Source organism: Camarhynchus parvulus, chromosome 15, assembly GCF_901933205.1.
Source record: "Camarhynchus parvulus chromosome 15, STF_HiC, whole genome shotgun sequence".
In the NCBI taxonomy this organism is placed as follows: domain Eukaryota; kingdom Metazoa; phylum Chordata; class Aves; order Passeriformes; family Thraupidae; genus Camarhynchus; species Camarhynchus parvulus.
The window spans coordinates 11415194-11434730 of NC_044585.1; the positions used below are offsets into that span (position 1 = coordinate 11415194).

At 42.0% G+C, this 19537-nt stretch overlaps 1 protein-coding gene across 2 annotated transcripts in view; it reads left to right on the top strand.

Annotated features, from left to right (window-relative positions):
• The first annotated feature begins 414 nt into the window (after window positions 1-414).
• Window positions 415-19537, top strand: part of ATP2A2 (ATPase sarcoplasmic/endoplasmic reticulum Ca2+ transporting 2) — a 43083-nt gene continuing 23960 nt past the window's right edge. For both annotated transcript variants that reach the window (XR_004061160.1, XM_030959213.1), the window contains exons 1-5: window positions 415-767; window positions 1839-1856; window positions 1948-2030; window positions 8884-8988; window positions 12401-12539. Coding sequence is in view for 1 of the 2 variants with exons in the window: in XM_030959213.1 (XP_030815073.1) it covers window positions 650-767; window positions 1839-1856; window positions 1948-2030; window positions 8884-8988; window positions 12401-12539 (463 nt within the window). In the remaining variant the exon portion in view is untranslated. The remainder of the gene's footprint in view (window positions 768-1838; window positions 1857-1947; window positions 2031-8883; window positions 8989-12400; window positions 12540-19537) is intronic.

Below are 19537 nucleotides of genomic sequence, written 5' to 3' on the forward strand. Positions count from 1 at the left end.
GGAGCGAGCGGAGGCAGCGGCGGGCGCGGGGGAGCCCGAGCCGTGACGGCGACAGCGGCCTGGGCCGGCCGGGGGGATCGGGCTGCTAGAGAAGGAAGGAAGGGGGCGATCTTGACCCTTCGCGGGCAGCGGGGCAACTGCGGCTTTTTCTCCCCCCGCGCCGTTACCGCCCTCCGTTACCGGGGGCAGCTCGGAGCCGCTGAGGCAAGCGGAGAGGCCGCTCGGCCACCTGGACGCGGCCCATCCCTGCAGGGACCCGCCGCAGCCCCGAGGCGACCGCAGCTCCGGGGGCCCGCGCGCTCCCCGCCCGAAGTCCCTCGTCCCCGCCGGAGAGGCGGCTCGGCTCCCTCGGAGGCGTGAGGGGGTGGGAGGGGGGGGTGGGGGCTTTATTTTTTTTTTTTTAAGGGTGGCTTTCCCTTTTTTTTTTTTTTTTTTTTAATTTTTATTTTTTTTCCTGCCCCTCCCGGCCTCCTCCGCAAAGTGAGAGGTGTGCTCGAGTCCTCTGCTGCGGGAGAGGGTCTATGGTGATAGCACAGGGGTGGTGAGGGCTGAGGAGGGGTCTCGCCGCCGCCCCCGCCGCCGCTGAGGAGGAGGAGAGGGAGGAGGAAGAGGCGAGGCACGGCACCATTTGCTGCTCCCTGCCCCAGCCATGGAGAACGCTCACACAAAGACTGTGGAGGAAGTTTTGGCTTATTTCGGCGTCAACGAGAGCACCGGGCTGAGCCTCGAGCAAGTGAAGAAGCTGAAGGAGAAATGGGGCTCCAACGGTAGGTGAGGCGGCCCTGCCGCGGGGATGCTGCCGCCGGCGCTCGCCCTCTTCCCCCTCTGCTCCCTTCCCCAGCCCTCTCTCCTCTCCCTCATCCCTGCCGGGGCCCTGTGCGAGGCCTAACGCGTGTGCACTGGCAAAGCCGGCATCTCTTCCAGGACCCGGAATAGGAGCGAGGGAGAGAAGATGGCTGACTTGAACTCCACCTCGTGGGTTTCTTTCAATCCCGAGCTCGCAGGGCTGTTCTGGGGAGGAGGGTGTCACCTCCATTCCCTTTCACCGTAACGGTGGGAAACCTTCTTCCATTCTGAAATGAAGCGCTTTGGGGTTTAGGATTTACCTTTTTTTTTTTTTTCCTGTCTTGACCTTCATTTTCCCCAGCTTTTCAGCGCCTTTCAGCCCCTTATTTTATATTCTTCTCTCCAGTCGGGACAAAAAATCCAGTCGATTTTTTTTAATCCTCACGGCTTGGGTGTCCTAGTCCCTTCCAAACTCCCTTGCCGTTGTGTAAAAATGAATTATCTATGAGAAGATCACGCGGTGGAGGTGGTTTTTTTAGCTTTAACACTGCTTTTATGCCTCTTGGGTTAGTAAACCTAGTTGCAGGAACATAAAGGGGAGAGCAGAAATAAGGACATAACCTTAAAATGGAGGAAAGAATCGGAAATATTTTTTCACCAAGTTTGGTGGTTTGTGGGGTTTTTTTAAGTGAATGTGGAGGAAAAGCTTTGTCAGAAAGCGTTTGAAAAGCGTTTTGAGCCCTTGACCCTTTGTGTGCAGCAACAGCAGAAGTCCCACAGCTGGCTGGAGTGATGACTTGGCTGAATTATAACCCTTGGCACATTCCCGCGAACGTTTATGTGTCTTAAAATGCAAAACTCTCAGGCCCATTCACATACTCTGGTGAAAAGAGCAGCCTTAGTGGGGCTTTCAGTGTGTCTGTCAAATCCAACCCAGCTGAGCGTGCAATTCAGGAAGAATATCTGGTGTGGATGCCTGATAATGCTCTAATGTGTTTCTTCCATGATTTCTTTTCTTTCACATGCTTCCTGGAAAAATCTTCCGCTGACAGAGCTGCCGGCAGAGGAAGGTGAGCATGGTTATGAAATCTTCTGCTAATTCTTCTTGATAAGTCATTTTTGTAAATGTGCATGACTCAATGGCTTTGTCACATATTGCAGGGAAAACCTTACTCGAGCTTGTGATTGAACAATTTGAAGACTTACTAGTTAGAATTTTGTTGCTGGCCGCTTGCATATCTTTTGTAAGTATGATTTATTTATTTTTTATTATTTATGTATGGCACAGTGACATATTCCAATGTATATGATCTGTACATACTGAAATTATTCTTTCTTGCTGGATAGATGCAAGATTGCTGTCTCTTAAATTAGTTCCTTGTGACGAGGTTTCTGTGTGCTAGCCAACAAAAATTTTGGGGAGTCTTTCATTGCATGAGTCATAAGTACATAACTACACCAGACAGGTATTTTAAAAAGTGCTTCTCATTCAACCCAGTTTGCTTGTTTGAGGTGGGATTTCCCAATGCTGCTGTTGGCTTTGAAAACTAACCTTGAGTAAGTAAGCGTTTAACTGGACATTCTTCTTGCCTTTGGGTTAATCTTTATCAAGCTCGATGTATAATCATTGGAAGACATTTTTGGATGCAATGCAGACTGGAAATAGAATCTGCATGGCGAATATTCCAGTGGCCTTCCCTTCCTGATAATAGCAAGGTGACAGTTGTTGCTTCTGACAGTGACAAGAATGTTGACGGCTGTGATGGCACCATTGTTGACCAAATTTGGTAACTGACCTTTGGATAGTCAAGTCATGAAATGGACATCTTGCTTTGCATACAGGACTAAAAGAACAAGAACGTTTTTAACTTTTTTTTTTCCTAAAAAAAGCATGATTAGGCAATCTTCTTACATTATGTGTGAGTGGTACGTGCTTGCTGAAAAACTGGAAAACGGAGTGAAGACTCAGGGAAGGAAGGTGAAGGCTGTCTTTCTTGGGGAGCTGCACAACAGAAACAAAAGCCTGCAGAATATTAAATTGTTTAGGTAGGGAGTAAAAGTTTACAGTAGACTTTGCCCTGGAGTTGTAATTAACTACTTGAAAAAAAATAAATGCTGCAGCTCTTGGGGGGAGTGGAAATTGTGGTGACTCTTTAGCTAAGGGCAAGCTAATTAGGATGGGCAGAGGAGAATGTGCTCTGGAGCTGCTGTGTGTTGGGGGAAGGGTTGCCCTGGTGCTGCAGTTTGTGCTGTGCTGGGGATCTGCTCTCCCCACACCAACACCTTCCACAGGGCTCTGGCTTTGAGTCTGTAATTCACCAGTACCAGCCGAGCAGTGCCTGGTGACATCAGTCCTGACCATGGAGACAGATGTGCTTCACTCACTCCTCTGTTTCCTGGAGAGGAAATCAGGCTGGCTGTTGCAAATTGAATAAACAGTCATTCAAAAGCCTTTTTTTTTTTCCCTCCTCTTTCCTCTTTTCCTTACAGAGGGTGAGAAGGGGATGTCTTTTTGTTCCTGAAAAGTCAGGAGTGTTTCTGCCATCTCATGAGACAAATGACAGCACAGAAGTTTGTTAGCCTTCCGTGCCAAAGTAAATTAGTTGTTTTTATTTATAAACAAGTAAGTGAAAAATCAGATTTCCCAAACTAAAGCTTTGATTACTGAGTCTGAGGAAGTATGAGACCAGACTGACAGAGGTCATAGAACATACACTGCTGAGTCCTCTTGGAAAACTTGATTAGTAGCTGAATTCAGTTGCTTTTTTCAGTATGGTTAATTTTCCTATCTAATTAAGAGGAGACTGTAGTCTAATAGAGTGTGGGATAGATCTGGGTTCTCTGCTTCTGTTCAGCTGACATGGTACATGACCTTGGGCTACTGCTCTGCCTTTTCTGCCTTCTATTTTGGAGTTAGAGGCACACTAAATTGATGTTAGAAGTAAAGGTTTTTCTCTGGTGAAAAGTAAAACCCCTCTAGATAGAATATAATTTTGGTACTTTAAAAGTTCTTCCCCTTTGTGTTTGTTTCTGGTGTTTTCTTTGCTCAGAAGACGATCATCTTATCTGTTTTTCTTAGGTTTTAACAGTTTTTCTTGATGAAAGCATAATACAGACTTTTGTAGTAGCTGTAAAGCACCGTCGGATATGTTGATACAAGGATTGCATTACTGCAAAAATAGGGTGTAATTACATCACCTAAGTTCTGATGTTCTTCACCAGCTGTTCATTGTCAGTTTAGAAAAATTAAGATTGAGGTATGAGAGAGAGGATCTTGAAGTATATAGATAAGTCTTTTTTTTTATGTTGAGGGAATTTTTATGGTGGTTGTGTTGCAATCATAAATCATATTAGTTTATTGCCATTAGAACTGCCTGCACAGTAACACTAATCTGTAACGCTGACACCTGCATTGGGTTTTGTGCAGAAACATCCCTTCCTATGCAGAGCATAAACTTGTGTTCAGAGTGCCTTTTGTGCCCTCTGCTCCCACACTGCCTGTCAGGTACGTGTCAGTAAAAGAACTCAGAGCAGCAGCTCAGTCTGTGCCAGGCAGGCTGATTGCCGGGGTCAGATGCTGCGTGTTTGTGGGCTGTGGATCCTGTGTCCTACGTTCCAGGTCAGAGGTGCTGTTAGGGATGTGCCTGGTTAGTGAAATCCTTAAGTATGGCTTTGGAAGAGAAACAGTATAAATAATTTCTGATGGTGAGTAAATGGATCTGTGAATAGACTTGTGTCGGTCCTCTCTTGGATTCGTGAAGCCTCCGCAGAAATAAACCTGTGGAGTGTATTCATGCCTTTTAATTCTTGATGCTTGTGTAGCATGTGCTCAGATCTACAGTGTTTACTGAAAAGAACAGCTTGCTTTGCTGTATAAATGATTTTGACAGGTTGCAAAACGTTAACTGCATCTGATGTAGAATAATTCCTTGGTGAAGCGTGGCTGCTTTAAGCAGTGGTGTTTGCTGAACTCTGCAGTCTGAGCTCTGCATCACACAGTGGATTTCCTCCTACAAGGTGCAGCGTAGGCTATAAACTCTACCAAACCTTGAAGTATTTGTACAGCATTCTGAAAGCATTCCCTCCCCTCAGTTATTCCTTTGATTCCTAAGCTGACTTAGAAGTGAATGTTCTGAGAAGGTTTTCTAATAGTGGATATCTGTGTTTAGATTAAAACAATACACTATGCTTTAGCCCAGAGATTGTAATAGCCTGTAAATTGGCAGGGCTATAACCTGGCTTGTGGTAAAAGGTGAGCAAAGGTCCCCTTGGAAAAGTAGGATGTGTCAGTAACAGTGTTGCAGGTTTTGCCCTGAAATCACCCCAAAAGTTACCTGTTAAGGTCAGCAGCAGTGAGTGTGTGGAACAAGATAAGGGTTGCTGTAGAACGTGACACTGACATGCTTTAGCTAAACTTAGATTGCTCATTAGCATGAGGGTAGGGGTGATAAAAATGTGAGAAGTCATTGTGACTCTATTTTATATTGTAGAATTAAACTGTGGATGATGGGTATCTTTTTTTTTCTCTTCCTATTGCTGTAATAATATATTTATTTTCAGAAATATGGTGTTACATTGATGGGTGCTTACAGTCTGTGAACTCAGTAAAATTCTTAATTTTATGCTTGTACATATGGTCAAGAAGTGTTGGTTTGTGTTTGAGATTTTTTTTTCCCCTGACCTCCTTGCATAGCAGATAAAAATCTCTACTGAATCATGCAACTAAAATTGGGAGGTTTTTCTTTAATGTTACCTGGTGTTCAGTATAACTGACATGGATGGAACTGGACTACTGAAATAGTTTGTATCTGCTTATTTTTACACTCATTTGTATTAAAAGGAGAAATCACTAGAGGGGTTTCTGAGCAGTAGTTGATACTCTGTCCAAAATATATTAAAACTGAAATCACATTATCCTGTGAGAAGAAAACTTCTAAAAGCAGTCCACTCTTTTTGTATGACCTGTTTTAATTAATCTGGGACTTCTTTTTATTGGGATGAGATTTTACCTCTCCCAGCTTGCTTCTAAGTTTCCGTTGTCAAAATGAAAACCAAACAAAAATCCCTGTTTGGTTGCTGACAACAAAGTATTTGCTTTTCCTCTGTTAGTGGTGAGCGGGTACAGCCTGCTGGGCAACACAATTGTCTCCACACTCCCATTCTCCAATTCAATTGTTGTTACTTCATGATACATAATCATCTGAGGTAACCTGGCTCCATAACTTCCCTCACAATGGAGATCCTTCACTTGGAGAAATGGAAAAAGCTGCGAGGGCACTTGTGCTGTTTCAACTGCTTCACCAGCGCTCACCTCATTGCTGGCTGACTTTGGCATTGTACCTCTGTCCCCTTTTTGCAAATAACCGAGTGCTGTTTGCCTGTCGTTGTGTATCTTTTGTCTCAGAGTCCTGCAGGTCCACCCCATTAGGCTTTGTTTAAAATAGGCTCTGCAAGCCATAGCTCTGGCAGCCCTAAAGCAGATATGCTGAATAAAAGTTGTCCTTTGAGCTGCTTGTGTTGGCTCTTGCTGTGGGGCTTTCATGTCTTGCTATTATTTCCCTTATATTTTTAGGCATTTCTCTTGAGCAGTTATCTTACTCTTTTCTTATTCTTGCTACTCTTTCTTAAATACATGTTGATTTTACCTATTGACAGTAGTGCCTGACCAGAGCATTGGAGATCAATGACCAGGAAGTGAAGCTGTTCTACATGCGAGTTTTAAGTGACTAGGGCTGAAACATGGTGGGGCCCTTCTGAGTAGAAATCTAAAAAAAAAAAAAGAGATTTCTTGCTTCTCACTGTAGATCTCTCCAGGGTCTTAAAAGTGTGCTAGTGGAAACTTTCTGACAAGGACTCAGTGACTTGGACAAGAATTGTCTAGTCTTTACCAGGCCTCGGCATATGGTCTGTTTTTACTAAAAATGCAAAGTTAAATATTTGTTATTGCTTGTTCTACTTCCTCTTTGTTTTCCTTGCCTTTGTTTTGTTTTTTACTTCAGGCTGCTATCAAATAATAAACCTGGTCTGTTACAGAATGTGTTGTGTATCACAAATATCCTAAGTGTTAATATAGCTGTAGTCTGCTACAGCAAAAACAAGAACTTGCAATGTATTGGGTTATTTTATATCTTACGTTTACTAAATTGTTCTAGAACTGGAGCTTGGATTGTTCCAGTGACAGTAATTGTGTAGAAACTTCTGGAGAGAGAAATGTGTATTGCTGGCTTCCAAGGTTAACTAGATACTTCACTTCAGTCTTGTCACAGATTGATAATTTCACCAAAAAAACAGCAGTGATGATTTAAACCTTCAGGCTCTATACTCTCAGGATCTCTAATTTGAGTTCATCTGCTCTTTGAAATAATGGCTTATTGAAAGAAAAAATCCCTTGAAAACTTAATTTTGGCTCTCCTTGACATACTTGGATCTTGCTGTCCTTGTAGCCCCTTTCCTTACCTCTGGAAGTTGTGGCCTCTCTCAGTGTTATTTTACAGCACACTTGGTCTTAAATCAGGAAAGATTCTGGTTTAAAGTTGTGTAAAGCAGATGTTTTATTCCAGTTAACTTTGTAGATGCCTGCTCAGATAAGCACATCACAACATAATTGAATTTATTTGCTTTGTTTGGAAGCGAAGTGGGCTCTACAGAATTCCAATAAAGAAATGGAGGGAAGAAACAGATTCTGCTGGCAGCGTGTGACCTTGTGTATGCTGAGAGGTCTGAAAATGCCCCGTTGGCCTCTCCTGTAGCTGCTCAGGCAGCAGCAGCAGCTCCTGTGCAGAGGGGAGGCTGCCAGGGCACAGGGATGGCTGTGGGGTGAGCAGGGACAGCAGGGCCTGTTCCGCTGCCCCCCCCAGGCAAATGGCAGGAGCTGTTTCAGGGATTGTAGAGCACCGAGGTGTGGAGAGATGCCAACAAAATCTGTTCTGCAGGGGGATTACACAGCCCCTCCAAGTGCTGTTACCAGCTGTAATGTTGCAGTTGTATTAATCACAACCTGGATCTTACAAGTTTATCCCTTTGTAATAAAAATTTCTTGTTGCCTTGGATTTGCCTGACAGTCTGTTTTCTGCTTGAGGCTTTCATGCTGCTGCTCCTTCCTTTTGACATCCTGGAGTGTCTCACAATTGAGCAATAGCTCGGAGCAGCATGTTGGTGGAATCATGGCCTTGCTTTAGTAACAGTTTGCTCGCTGCAGTCTTCTAGTGATTCAGAGTGCTGTTGCCTGACTACCAGCCCTAATTATCTCAACACGTTGTTCCTATTTACTGTCACTTTCCAGGCTTCCTGTTGCTCAACATGTTGACGAAAATGCTCTTCCTCTCTGGTCATGTTAACTTGACTTTTCATCAGTGACTCCAGCACTCTGCAGAGGGCCCAACACATTCAAGTCAAATGAATGACAGATACCTGACACTGGAGTGCACTTTTAAAACAAATGAATTATCTATATGGGGCCTTTTGTGCAAGTCCTCAAGTTTGATTTATCTTTTAAAATCCAGTTTTGAGTTTTATCAGCTACTTGGTTTACAATCCAGCTTCAGATACAACTATACCATTCACTTAGATGCTTCAGTATGACACTATTTGTATTTAAATTAGTGGATGATTGTTTTTTGTATCTACTCACTGGAAACTCATAAAGCTGTTTCCATTTGTGTGGCTACGTTACTGGTAAAGGGCAATTAACTTGCTTAAAATTCAGATTCTGGCAAGGTTTTAGTGTTTTAGGTAGTCGAACTAATCTGTATTCTGTTTTATACAGTAATTAAATAATTTTTTTCATTGTCATAATCGTTGTCACGACTTCTCCTTTCACTTCTGAAGCAACAGTAGCAATTGTTTCCGAGATAAATAGCTTTGGCTTACTCCTTTAAAAGAAGAGTGGCCTCTAAAATGAACTTTGTACTGCTTTAGTAAAGATTCTTTTTCTCCTTTTCCATTGTGTTTTGCCAACTCATTCATGAATTACAAAACTACAAACTTGGTAGATTGAGGGGTTTCCAAAACTGCTGAAGTCTGAGCAGTTGAAACTTAGCAGGCATAAAGTTTGCAAGGTGTAAATCAGGAATTTAAATCACTGTGTTTCTCTTGCAGGTCCTGGCCTGGTTTGAAGAAGGTGAAGAAACAATCACAGCATTTGTAGAGCCTTTTGTAATCTTACTTATATTAGTAGCCAATGCAATTGTGGGAGTGTGGCAGGTATGCAGAGACTTTTACAGCATCAAATCACAAATGTTTGGGGTTTTATGGTTTAAGAGGAAGCACTGTACCCTGTAGTGTTGGGTGTTCCTACAGAGCAAGTAGGATGTGTTGCTAACTTGGGATTCCTGAGAGTCAGCAAACCATAAAGCTTCTCAACAGAAAGTGTTGACTTAAAGGTAAAATGAAAGCTTCAGAAGCGTTGCCAGAAAGGCAAAATGCCCATCAGTGTTTGGCCACACACTGCTGAACACATGAACGAGACAGGCCAGAATAAATCCCTGAATTCAGGCAATAAATCAGGCCTTGCAAAGCTAAGAACAATTGGAGTTTGCTTCCTGACTGAGGAACAAAGGATGGAGCACTTGTAATCTTGTTTCTTTTCTGTTTCCTCTTGAGACAACTGTTGTGTTTTAGTAAATTATTAATACAGTATTAATTCTCCTTGTTCAATCACTACAGTACCTATTAAGTGTACATCCAAAGACTGCATGTCTGTCAAAAGGCACAAGTTTCTGATGATAACATCTAAATACCATAAAACTTTTCCTACACTGTCAGCTGTGACATTAATTTGATGCTTTTTTATAAATCATGTAGACAGTAGTATCATAACATAAAATCACACTTCATGAGATGCCAAAACAAAAATGTTCATTTCACTTCCTTTTGCTAATTTGATCACTTTAGGCAGTGGATGTTTTGTTAGAGGGGTTTTTTTTCTGCAGATAAAAAATGTTCTAGGATTTTTATGGTATGTTCTTTGTATGATTGGTTGGTTTTGTTGGGCTTTTTCCTAAGTGAGGTTGCTAGCATGACATAATTACTTGCTCTCTTAGTGCATGAGGCTTCATGCTTTAAAAAATATCAAACTGGCCAAAATAAGAAAAATTAATAGGTTACAACATATTAGAGAGGACCCTGCCTGCTGGAAAAATGGCATTGCTGCCCATTCCTGTGCTCTGCTCTGTGCTATCCCAAGTGAGCTGGCTGAGAAGTGTTCCTCAAAATTCAGTTTTTAGCAATTCCCAGCTTGCTGCCCACCCTGCTGGAGCAGGTGTGCAGGGAAGAGATAAAGTTGGTCAAGGGGTGACAGCACTGCCCCCTTAAATGACATTTTATATTCAAGTCTTCATAAAGTCATTGTGCAAGAGTTAATGTTTAACTTGAAACTCGTGAGTTGCAGTTCTGCAGGTACTAATTTTAAGCATGAAATGGAAGCTAAAGCTGTCTATATAGTTTGAGGATTTTTCTTGTGTAGTTGTTTCCCTGTTGTAGGAGATAATCAGGTTTTTTTTCTGATGTCATAGTGTGTCAAATATACCTCTGTGTATATTTCTACATGCATGGAACTTCATTGTGAAAGAGTTGCTGCCCAGATGAAGTGACTCATTCCCTTGTTCTAATGGGCATGGAAAATCAGGCACAGTACACAGTCTCCACCCATAAATGTATCTGTTCCTACAGGTAGCAGATGTGAGCACTGAGTCACAGCTCTGCTGCTCTCAGCCTTTCCTCTCACGTGCCCCTTTCCCCAGCAGCACCTGCCCTGCTCCAGGGCCTGCAGGGTAGTCTGGCTACCATAACTCCAGGCAAACTGCAGCAAAAAGACTCAGTCGAGCACTGTGAGCTGGCTGAATGAGCTGAATCATGGAATTGTTGGGGGTGGAAAAGATCTTTGAGATCATCATGTCACACTGTTAACCCAGCACTGCCAAGGCCACCATGAAACCATGTCCCTGAGGGCCACATGTGCACTTTAGATACCTGCAGGCATGGTGATTCATCCACCTTCCTGAGCAGCCTGTTTGGATTCTTGACAGCCATTTCTGTGAAGAAATTGCTGCTAATACCCATTCTAAATTTCTCCTTGTGCAACTTGGAAGTTTGTTCCTTTTCTAGGGAGAGACAAGGTCCCCCCTGAGCCTCCTTTTCTCCATGCTGAGCCCCCCTTCCAGCTCCCTGAGGTGCTCCTGGTACTCCAGACCCTTCCCCAGCTCTGTTTCCTTCCCTGGTCATGATCCAGCCCCTCCATGTCCTTCTTGTCAAGAGGGGCCCAAAACTGGAGATACCTCAGCACTGCCCATCCCCTGTGCTGGGCACTGCTCTGATCTCACTGGCTGCACTATTTCTGCTCCAGTGTGCCATTGGCCTTCTTGGCCACCTGACCAAAATTCATGCTGAATTTTTATTTCTCTGTTTTGAAGCAAAAGTTCTGTTGAAGGAACCTTCCTTTTGTGGGACTTGAAAGTTTTGCCTCACAATGGCTCACAGTCCACAGAAGAGCAGTGTTGGTGTTGTAGTGCAGAGGAGCAGAATTAATTCACTGGGTGGAATATGGGGCTGGTATCACTTGCAGTTTATGGCTCTGTGCTGGTAACTGCCCTGCCAGCCCCTGAGCTGTGCCGTGTACGTGTTAGTTCCTTTAGGTAGTTTTGGTAACAGTCATTTTCAGCTGCACTGTTACAAGGAACTACTGAGTTCCTCAACTTTTGAATTTTTGATGGTTTTGTTTCTGCTTTGACATGCAAGGAGGAATTTTTTATTATCTGGAAAGGCTGATGTATATTTGAAGGGCAGATGTTCTAAAAACTCCGTGCACTCTACCATTATCTATAATTATCAGGGCTAAATGACGTTTGTTCTTGTCAATAGGCAGGGAAATGGAAAATAAGTTCTTTCTCCAAGAGCTGGAGAAGAAGCACTGATAAGCTGCTGGTTTCTGCAGTTGTTCTTTATCCAGGTGGCATCACAATACTGATACCAATCTCTGCTAGAGCTCAGTGAGAGGGCTGCAGCTGAGATAGGAAAGCTGATGTGTTGGTGGAAATCAAAAGGTTTTCCTGTGTGGGGATTCATCTGAGTTTGTAAATTTTTTGGAGATTATGGGGAAGTTTCTAGTGTATGCTTTAATTTCACTTCAGCATGACTTGATTTGCTGAATTAAAGTTGATAATAAGTTGGCTTCATCATAACTTGATCCTTGATTTGTGTCAGTAAATTAAACTCTAGGCTGAGTGTAAGCTGCTCCAGCCAAGGTACAGCCAACACCTACATCCACAAATCTTTAATTCTGATTAGTGCTTTTTTGAAAATCAAAAAGCATCCATATGTGACGTGGAACTCTTTGTGTGGCCTCCCTGCAACAACACAGTGGATATTCTTGATGGAAAATGCTGCAGCATTGCAGTAACAATTTCTGTGTTCTAAAGGCCCACAAACACCTGAATTACACTCTAATGATTCCCAGTCAGCAACCTCATAAGGGGAGGGGACACAAAATGTTCTGTATGAAGAAATATAGCTGAGCTGAGTTGGTAGCATTCATATGATAATGCTTTTGGAAAATCGGATGTGGCAGGCTTATTTTCCTTGAGGGCTTTCAAAATGACACATTTTTGCTGTCTTTTAGGAAAGAAATGCTGAAAATGCTATTGAAGCTCTTAAAGAATATGAACCAGAGATGGGCAAAGTGTATCGACAGGACAGAAAAAGTGTGCAGAGGATTAAAGCAAGAGACATTGTCCCAGGTGATATCGTGGAAGTGGCAGGTAAGACCCACTCGTGTGGTGCATGCAGGCATTAGCATATTAATGTCAAATTGTTGTGGGGCTTTGTCTTAATGATTTGAGGCCCTGGGGGGAGTTTTCAAACACTCCTAAGTATATGCTTCATTTAAGAACAATCTTGCTCCTGTTTAATCTGTAATTACCTTAAATGTGCCTGTGTACGGAGGGGATTGTTTTTCAAATTGCCACTTAGTTTAATTGGTAGGTCTGAAAGTAAAGCATCTTAATTGGAGTTGTGGTTTTAACACTTGTCACAAATTTAAAATTTTGTTTTCTAGTGTCTGGTTGCAGAGTGTCTTAAAGCTTATCTTCTTTTCTATCACAAAATAGATTTTGTTCCTGGTGTTAAAATGTCTGCAGTTTCCTTAGGTTTGGGAGCACAGAGATTTTTTTTTAGTCACAGTCTGTTATTCCATCTGAATGTGTTTCTCCAGCTCTTAGACTTGTAGTAGCAGTGCCTTTCAACTTCTCTTCACAAATGTCTTCTGTCCTCTCAGCAAGTGTGACTGGCACATGACTTCACTGTTTTCTCATCTTTCACAATTCTTTATTGCTCCTTCTGACAATTTGCTGTATAGATCTCAAATACATGAGCTGTGCAGGGTAGAGCTCCCTGTTTCTCCTGGGTAAGCTTTTGAAGTGCCAGGCTTAAAAGCCTGGACTCCTGCCTAGAGCTTTGTAATACCTTAGTTTTGCTCTAGAAGCTGTGTCTTTGTCTGGAAGGAGTGTAAAAGTAGATGGGTTATATACTTCTAGCTAAAACTCCATCATTTTGGTGATAATGCCATAGTAATAACTTCTTCTCTGAACTGGGCTTGACTGTTCTTTCCCAGATAAAACTAGGTGGCTCTTGCTGAGTGTCAGGAGTGTTGCATGTTCAGATTTTGTAGGTCATTATCCACTGTTAACTGAGTTCCTTTGGGAACAATGCAGGGTGTACATCAAACTTACTTTGCACTCGTGTCACTTTGATTTTAGAGGTGGTAGCTGTCTCAAGAGGAGATAAATATATACCCTTAAACTTGACTATCCTCCTGTTTTAATTAGCAGGCAAAGAGAGTGTGCACTCAGAATGAAGTTGCTGTTGGCTGCCTGCCCAGCTTTCATTCCTTGAGAAACTTTAACGTTTCTGGCTGAGCCCTGTCTCAAGCCCCTGTTTTGTGCACAGGGTGATTCAGCTGCAGCTCCAAATCCAGAGTGGTGATAGTGAAATGAAGGGTGCACTGTGATGCCCTGTCAGTGCCTGCTCTGCCTCACTGCTCCTGCTCTGCAAGGGGGGCTCTTTCTGCTGTGCTTGATGTGTCCTTTTGAGGCAAACAGAGCTGTATCAATTACACATTCTGCAGTGGATGACTGGGCCAAATCCTTATCCTGTTTTTAAATGTCAGCAATGGAATGGTGGGTTTGGAAGGAGTTTTCATTGTGGGAATACACTCAGGTTGTGGTACTTTAAAGCAGAGTTGGTAGAATTGGGAGTTGGTGATTCTGTGTTTTGGGTATCACTGAGGAGAAATGCTGGATTTTGATGCTCTGGCATGTATACAGAGCACAGAATGCTTTCTCCTTGATTCACTGCCATTTCAGAAGAGGTACAGATTGTGTATTCATCTTCAAATTTAGCTTTGCCTTTATTCTGTATGAGAACACCTGGGGGAAGTGTGGGCTTTTACTTACCTGCTGTATATTGTCAGTACCAATAAAATCAATTACTCTGTTTAAAAGGCCTGTGTCTGAGGGAGAAAAACGAACTGGGAATAACCAATGTGCCTGTAACACCAGGCTGCCTTTACCTAGCATGGTGTCCTCTTTATCATAGGGTTACTACTGCAATATTAAAATTTGCTTGTAGAACAGTGACTGATAGCCCAGCATATGTCGAATTCTTATTTTTTTAAGATAAGGGCAAGCTTAGGCCAGTGTGCTCATGTAGAAACCCAAAAAATACCCAAGTTTTATGACTGTCCTTTAAGATAGGTGTTCTGGCTTGTTGATGGATTGTAGAAGCTTTTCTGGGTAGAATACTCACTTAAATTTGTGGATCAAACAATACACTTAAATTACCTTCACTTGAAGCTGCAGTTAATTATAAGTCATGTGGATGTTTAATAGACAAATCAGTGCTTCAGTGTAACACAACTTCTGACACTGAAACAATAAATTCTTGTAGCTAGACAACGCTGAGTTTTAATTGTAATCAAACTGAGAAAAGCCACAGAGCAAACAGAGAAGAGCCACTAAATTCATCATGTCCCAGCGTTGGTGTCAAGACCTGGAGGTGAGAGAGACTCTGTGCATGCCTGTGCCTCAAGTGCAGGAGGGCTGTGATGGCCTTTGACATGTGCTTTGCACAAAGATGGCCATGTAGGGAAGTGCCAGAGCCCTTCATGCTGGGATACATATCTGCCTCTGGAATTCCTGGCCAAGTGCCAACGACATTTGTGTGTCCAAGCAAATCTCCTTCAGCCCTGTGCCATAAGCAGCCAGGTGATTGGCTTCTCCCCTGTGCTGATAACGTATAGGGAGCAAATTCCTACAAGTCATCCCTTGTAAAATAACAGTTTTGCTAATTTGAAATAGCTGTGTGTGTGTCTGACACAGAGATAAATCAATTGTTGGAACTGGTTAGGTTCCTATTGATACGTGGAAATATTAATTTCTTAACTGCATATTGTTAGAAGGACTTTCCTCCATGTTCACTTCAGCAGAGATGGTGGAAAAGGTATTGAACAATGAACAGGAGCCTTTAGGGATGTTGGGGTGGCAGATTTGGGAAGTGTGCCTTGAGTTTGCTTGCAGAGCTGTAGTGAGCATGGTTCTCAGAGCTGTAGTGTGTGATGGTTACTAAGCTACAGAGTCTTTCTTAGAACTGAAGTGACAGACATCCAGATACTGTCCTCACATGGCTTTTCAGTTTGCCTGCCTTTAAATGGATTATCATGTTGTTGTAGAAGCTGAAGTTAATTGCAGGGTACACTCTAAATCTGTAACCAGGGGCTGTTTTAATCGATTAGATACACTTTGATTTAGTTAAGTTTTTTGTTTGCTGGGTTAAAGTGACATTTTAAAGAGACATTTAGAATAGCATGGCCCTACTTCTTACAAGTTTTGTATGAAGTTAGCCTGAATAATTGGGATAAACGGGTTGTAAATCATGTATTCTTTTAATAGAAGCACATTTGGGAGCAGAAATGACCTTTGTTCACTTCCACTGTATTTTCCTGTCTAAAATTTCTGGAGCAGATACAGTGTACCTGAGTTTCTGTAATTTGATAAATGAAAGTTCAATAGTTGCCGTCAGTAAATGACCAAAGCACAGCCACAGTAGTTCCTCTTTTTCCTGAATTTCTGAAGGATGGTTCTTGTCATCTGTTACTGTATCTGTAACTACTCAACATGTTAAAAATACACACAGAATTGCCAGAAAGCTGTTGCTTATTAAATTAGAGTATATTCCAAAAAACTTGGTTTTATACCTGGCACAGAGTAGGCAAGAACTACTTTGAGGCTTTTTATTCCAACTGCAGAGCACTTCAGGATTCTTGGTGCTTTATAATAAAGATGAATTTGGGATGAAGAAGGCCAGGAAGGAAGATTCTTGATATGAATTATGTCACTCCCATGTGGTTGTGAAGAGCTCCAGGTTCTCCCTGGTGGTACAGCTGAAAACATGAATTGCAGGTCTTATTCCAAAACATCTGGGTCCTTGTGCCTGTGTTACTTTTCTAACAGCTAGGATTGATACTCAGACTCAGTGCAGGTTTACTTTTTCTGGGAAAGTATTGAGATTGGAAAATATAAGGAAAAGGATGGAGGAAGGCTTAAGCCCAGAACAGAGACCTGCTGGAGGCTGTCTGAAACAAACTGCTGAGAGCTTCTCTTGATGGGGAAAAAAAATTATTGTTGTGGGTGTTTCCTTACCAAGTGCAAACTGTTGGGTCTGGGTTTTAAAGCACATATTTTGCTTTTTTTTTCTGAAGTATTGCTTTTGAACCAGAAAAGAGAGGAATGTAAGATCAGTGGTTAATAAATACATGTACAAGAAGTGCATAAATCTGTGAGCTTCAGTGAACATTTTGGCCAGCACATGAGAGGCAGCTTGGGGATAACCAGACACAGTCCAAACTCCATTCCATACTTCACTGGAGGCTGGGGTTATGTGAGGTTCAGCTCAGGGCACAGCCTAAACTTGTGTCACTGTTAACACACATTGGAAATATTGCAAAACACATTGCCAATTTTTACCCCAATTCTTATAGCATTTTCCTTCAGAGTTACCAAACTGTTTGGTAAAAATAGCAAAACTAATTCTGGTTTAGTTGCTTGAAAATTGAGAACATACCTGATACTCTGTACTCTGACAGAGCTGATACTGAGTGGGTTTTATTAGAAGGACAAAAATAGTACTGAACAAAAAGTTTGGACATCAAGACAATGTTCAGTTACTACTGTATTAGCCTGGCAAAGGAAGCTCTTTTTTTGTGGTCTTTTGTTTTTGGTTTTTTTTAAGGCTAAAGAAAACTTGCACTTGAAACTTTTTGCACGTGCAGACTTCTGACTTTTGATTCTGTTTCCCAGATGCAGCATAAGTTGGAAACAGGACTTGAGCTTTGGTGTGCAGAAGTTGTTGTTCTCTACCTGACCAGGCTTAAGTTGAAGCTTAACTTACCAGTCTGTTCTTTCTGCTATTAGATGTTTTTGTAGGCTGATCACAAGAGTTTTCCATCTAGTAGGCAGTGGTATAAATAGATCCACTAATTAAAAGCTAAAACTAGACAAATGTGGTTTAGAAATTAGTGCAGACTTAGAAGCAGGGTCCCTGTCCATCAGCACATCTTACCTAATGTTCTGGTGCCCTCTTCAGAGAGAATGACAAGTCTGTTTTTAGAGAATGAAAAGAAACAAGATTAAGAAAAATTTGAGTCTTGTGTACTGTTTAACACAATATCTCCATTTCTCTAAACCCTCAGTTTTGACCTGGAAATACTCTGCTCCCAGAAAGCAAAGATTTTTCTGTCCTTTTGGCTTTCCTTTATAAGAAAACAATAGATATGTGTTGTTTAAATTTTTCTTTATCTCTACCTTGAACAGTTCCTGGGTTGGGATGCTCACACCTTGCATACACTGCACAGTAAGCTCTGGGAATATTTTCTGCCTGCCCAGAATGCAGAAGGTGGATGATAGAGGCTGTTTCATGCACATTGTCTAATGCAAAGAATGAATTTAAATGTGTTGTACTGTCACCTTGTTAGTGAGAGCAAGTGCTGTTTTACTGCTATGGTTACAACTCTTGGACCTTTGCTGGTGTAATCTGTCTCGATGGAAAATAAATTTTACCTTCCTGGTTTGGAGTGGAAACTCAGACTTAAAATTTGATTCATAATCTCTCTTCTAATTTTGACAGTTTGACATTCTTGGCCTTGTATGAAAGTGTAGCTGGACTCAGTTATGTTCCTGTTTTGTAGAGCTTCTGATTTTTGGTACCATTTTATTATGCCCTGTTCAGGAAGTGTTAAATACGTAAAAAGCTGTTACTATGGAAGAAAAATTGTGTTTCTGGTGGTCTAAGGAAATCAAGCACAATGAGATTGTCTGTGTACAAGTGGGGAAGAGGAGCTAAGCTGAGCTTGTGTTCAGGAAGTTTAATACAAAAACCAGTTCTGCTGGAGCAGCTCGAAATAAAAGCACTGAATAGAATGGTTTGCTTTTGTTTAAAGCAAACCATTCTGTTCAGGTGTGAACTTTAAATATTACTGTCCCCAGCAATACTCAATTCAACACTCAGAAAATCCTCAGCTCTGTTGATTGAAGTGTGTAGCATCCCTTATCTGTTCTTTTAAATCTATTCACTTTAATTCTTAAAATTTGGTGGTTTGTGGCAGTTCATTTGGGGATGCTTTTACACAGTTTCAGGAACTGTTTGTGTTCAAAAACTGTTCAACTATGGAATGATTGGAGCTGTGCTGATAATCTTGATTACAATAAAGTCCAGTTCCAACCCCCAGTGTGCTGATAGCAGATCCAGGGTGGCGCTGGCTTTGGTTAATGATAAACATAAATAAAGTGTGAGGTACATGGGGTGTATGAACAGCTCCTGATATTTACAGGAAGACTTACTTTCATTTGTGGTGATCACAAAGAGGGACTCGCTGCAAACAGATCACTTTCTTAGCTAAGAAGAGGAATTGTTCTTGTAACACATTAACATAAAAAAGAAGCAAAACTTTTTATAATGTCCCTGCCTGTAAACCTGAGCAGGTCTCCAGGGATGTGAGGGGTCAGAGTTAACAGAGGTGATATTGGTGTTCAAAGTACACATCTCAAACCTCAGTTTTATTCTGGGGACTGTTCTATAGCATAGTGGCTTTTGGGGTACAGTTAATGTGGCTTCCTGAGCCCACTGCCACCAGCAGTTTTGATTAGGAAATCTGGAATGTGGATCTCAATAAACTGTATTGAGATATGGTCTAATAATTTGAGTCTTGAAAGGTGAGTATGGTCCTTTTGTAGTCTGAGGTTCTTTGTTAGCACCCAGAAGTAACTAAAAATACAAGGGACTTGAAATCCACTCAGCTTTAACAGTTATTTTCCCTCCACCTTCATTGTTCATAGAATGTGTCCCATCACTTCTGCCCATCTTCCTGGGCTGCTTAAAGCACAGACTGCCACAGCCTGCAAAATTAATATTGTATTTTAGCTGTAGAGGTCTCCCAGGGAGTGTCTCTAACCATTGTCTGCCAGAATTCTGAAATGAAATATTTAATTTTATTGCTCTGCTGGAAACTGGTAAAGTATTGAAGGGGATATCAGAGCTCAAATGAAACACCCAGGTAATGAGTTGATCATTTCACTGTAGGGCTTGGTCAGTGCCAAGGATAAAACTGGGACTCAGGTTGCTTAATCACACATTCTATACTTGAAGTCAGTTTGGGACAAGTCTGTGGAGAAGCAGGGTTGGACTGTGTAAAAATCAAATATCTGTC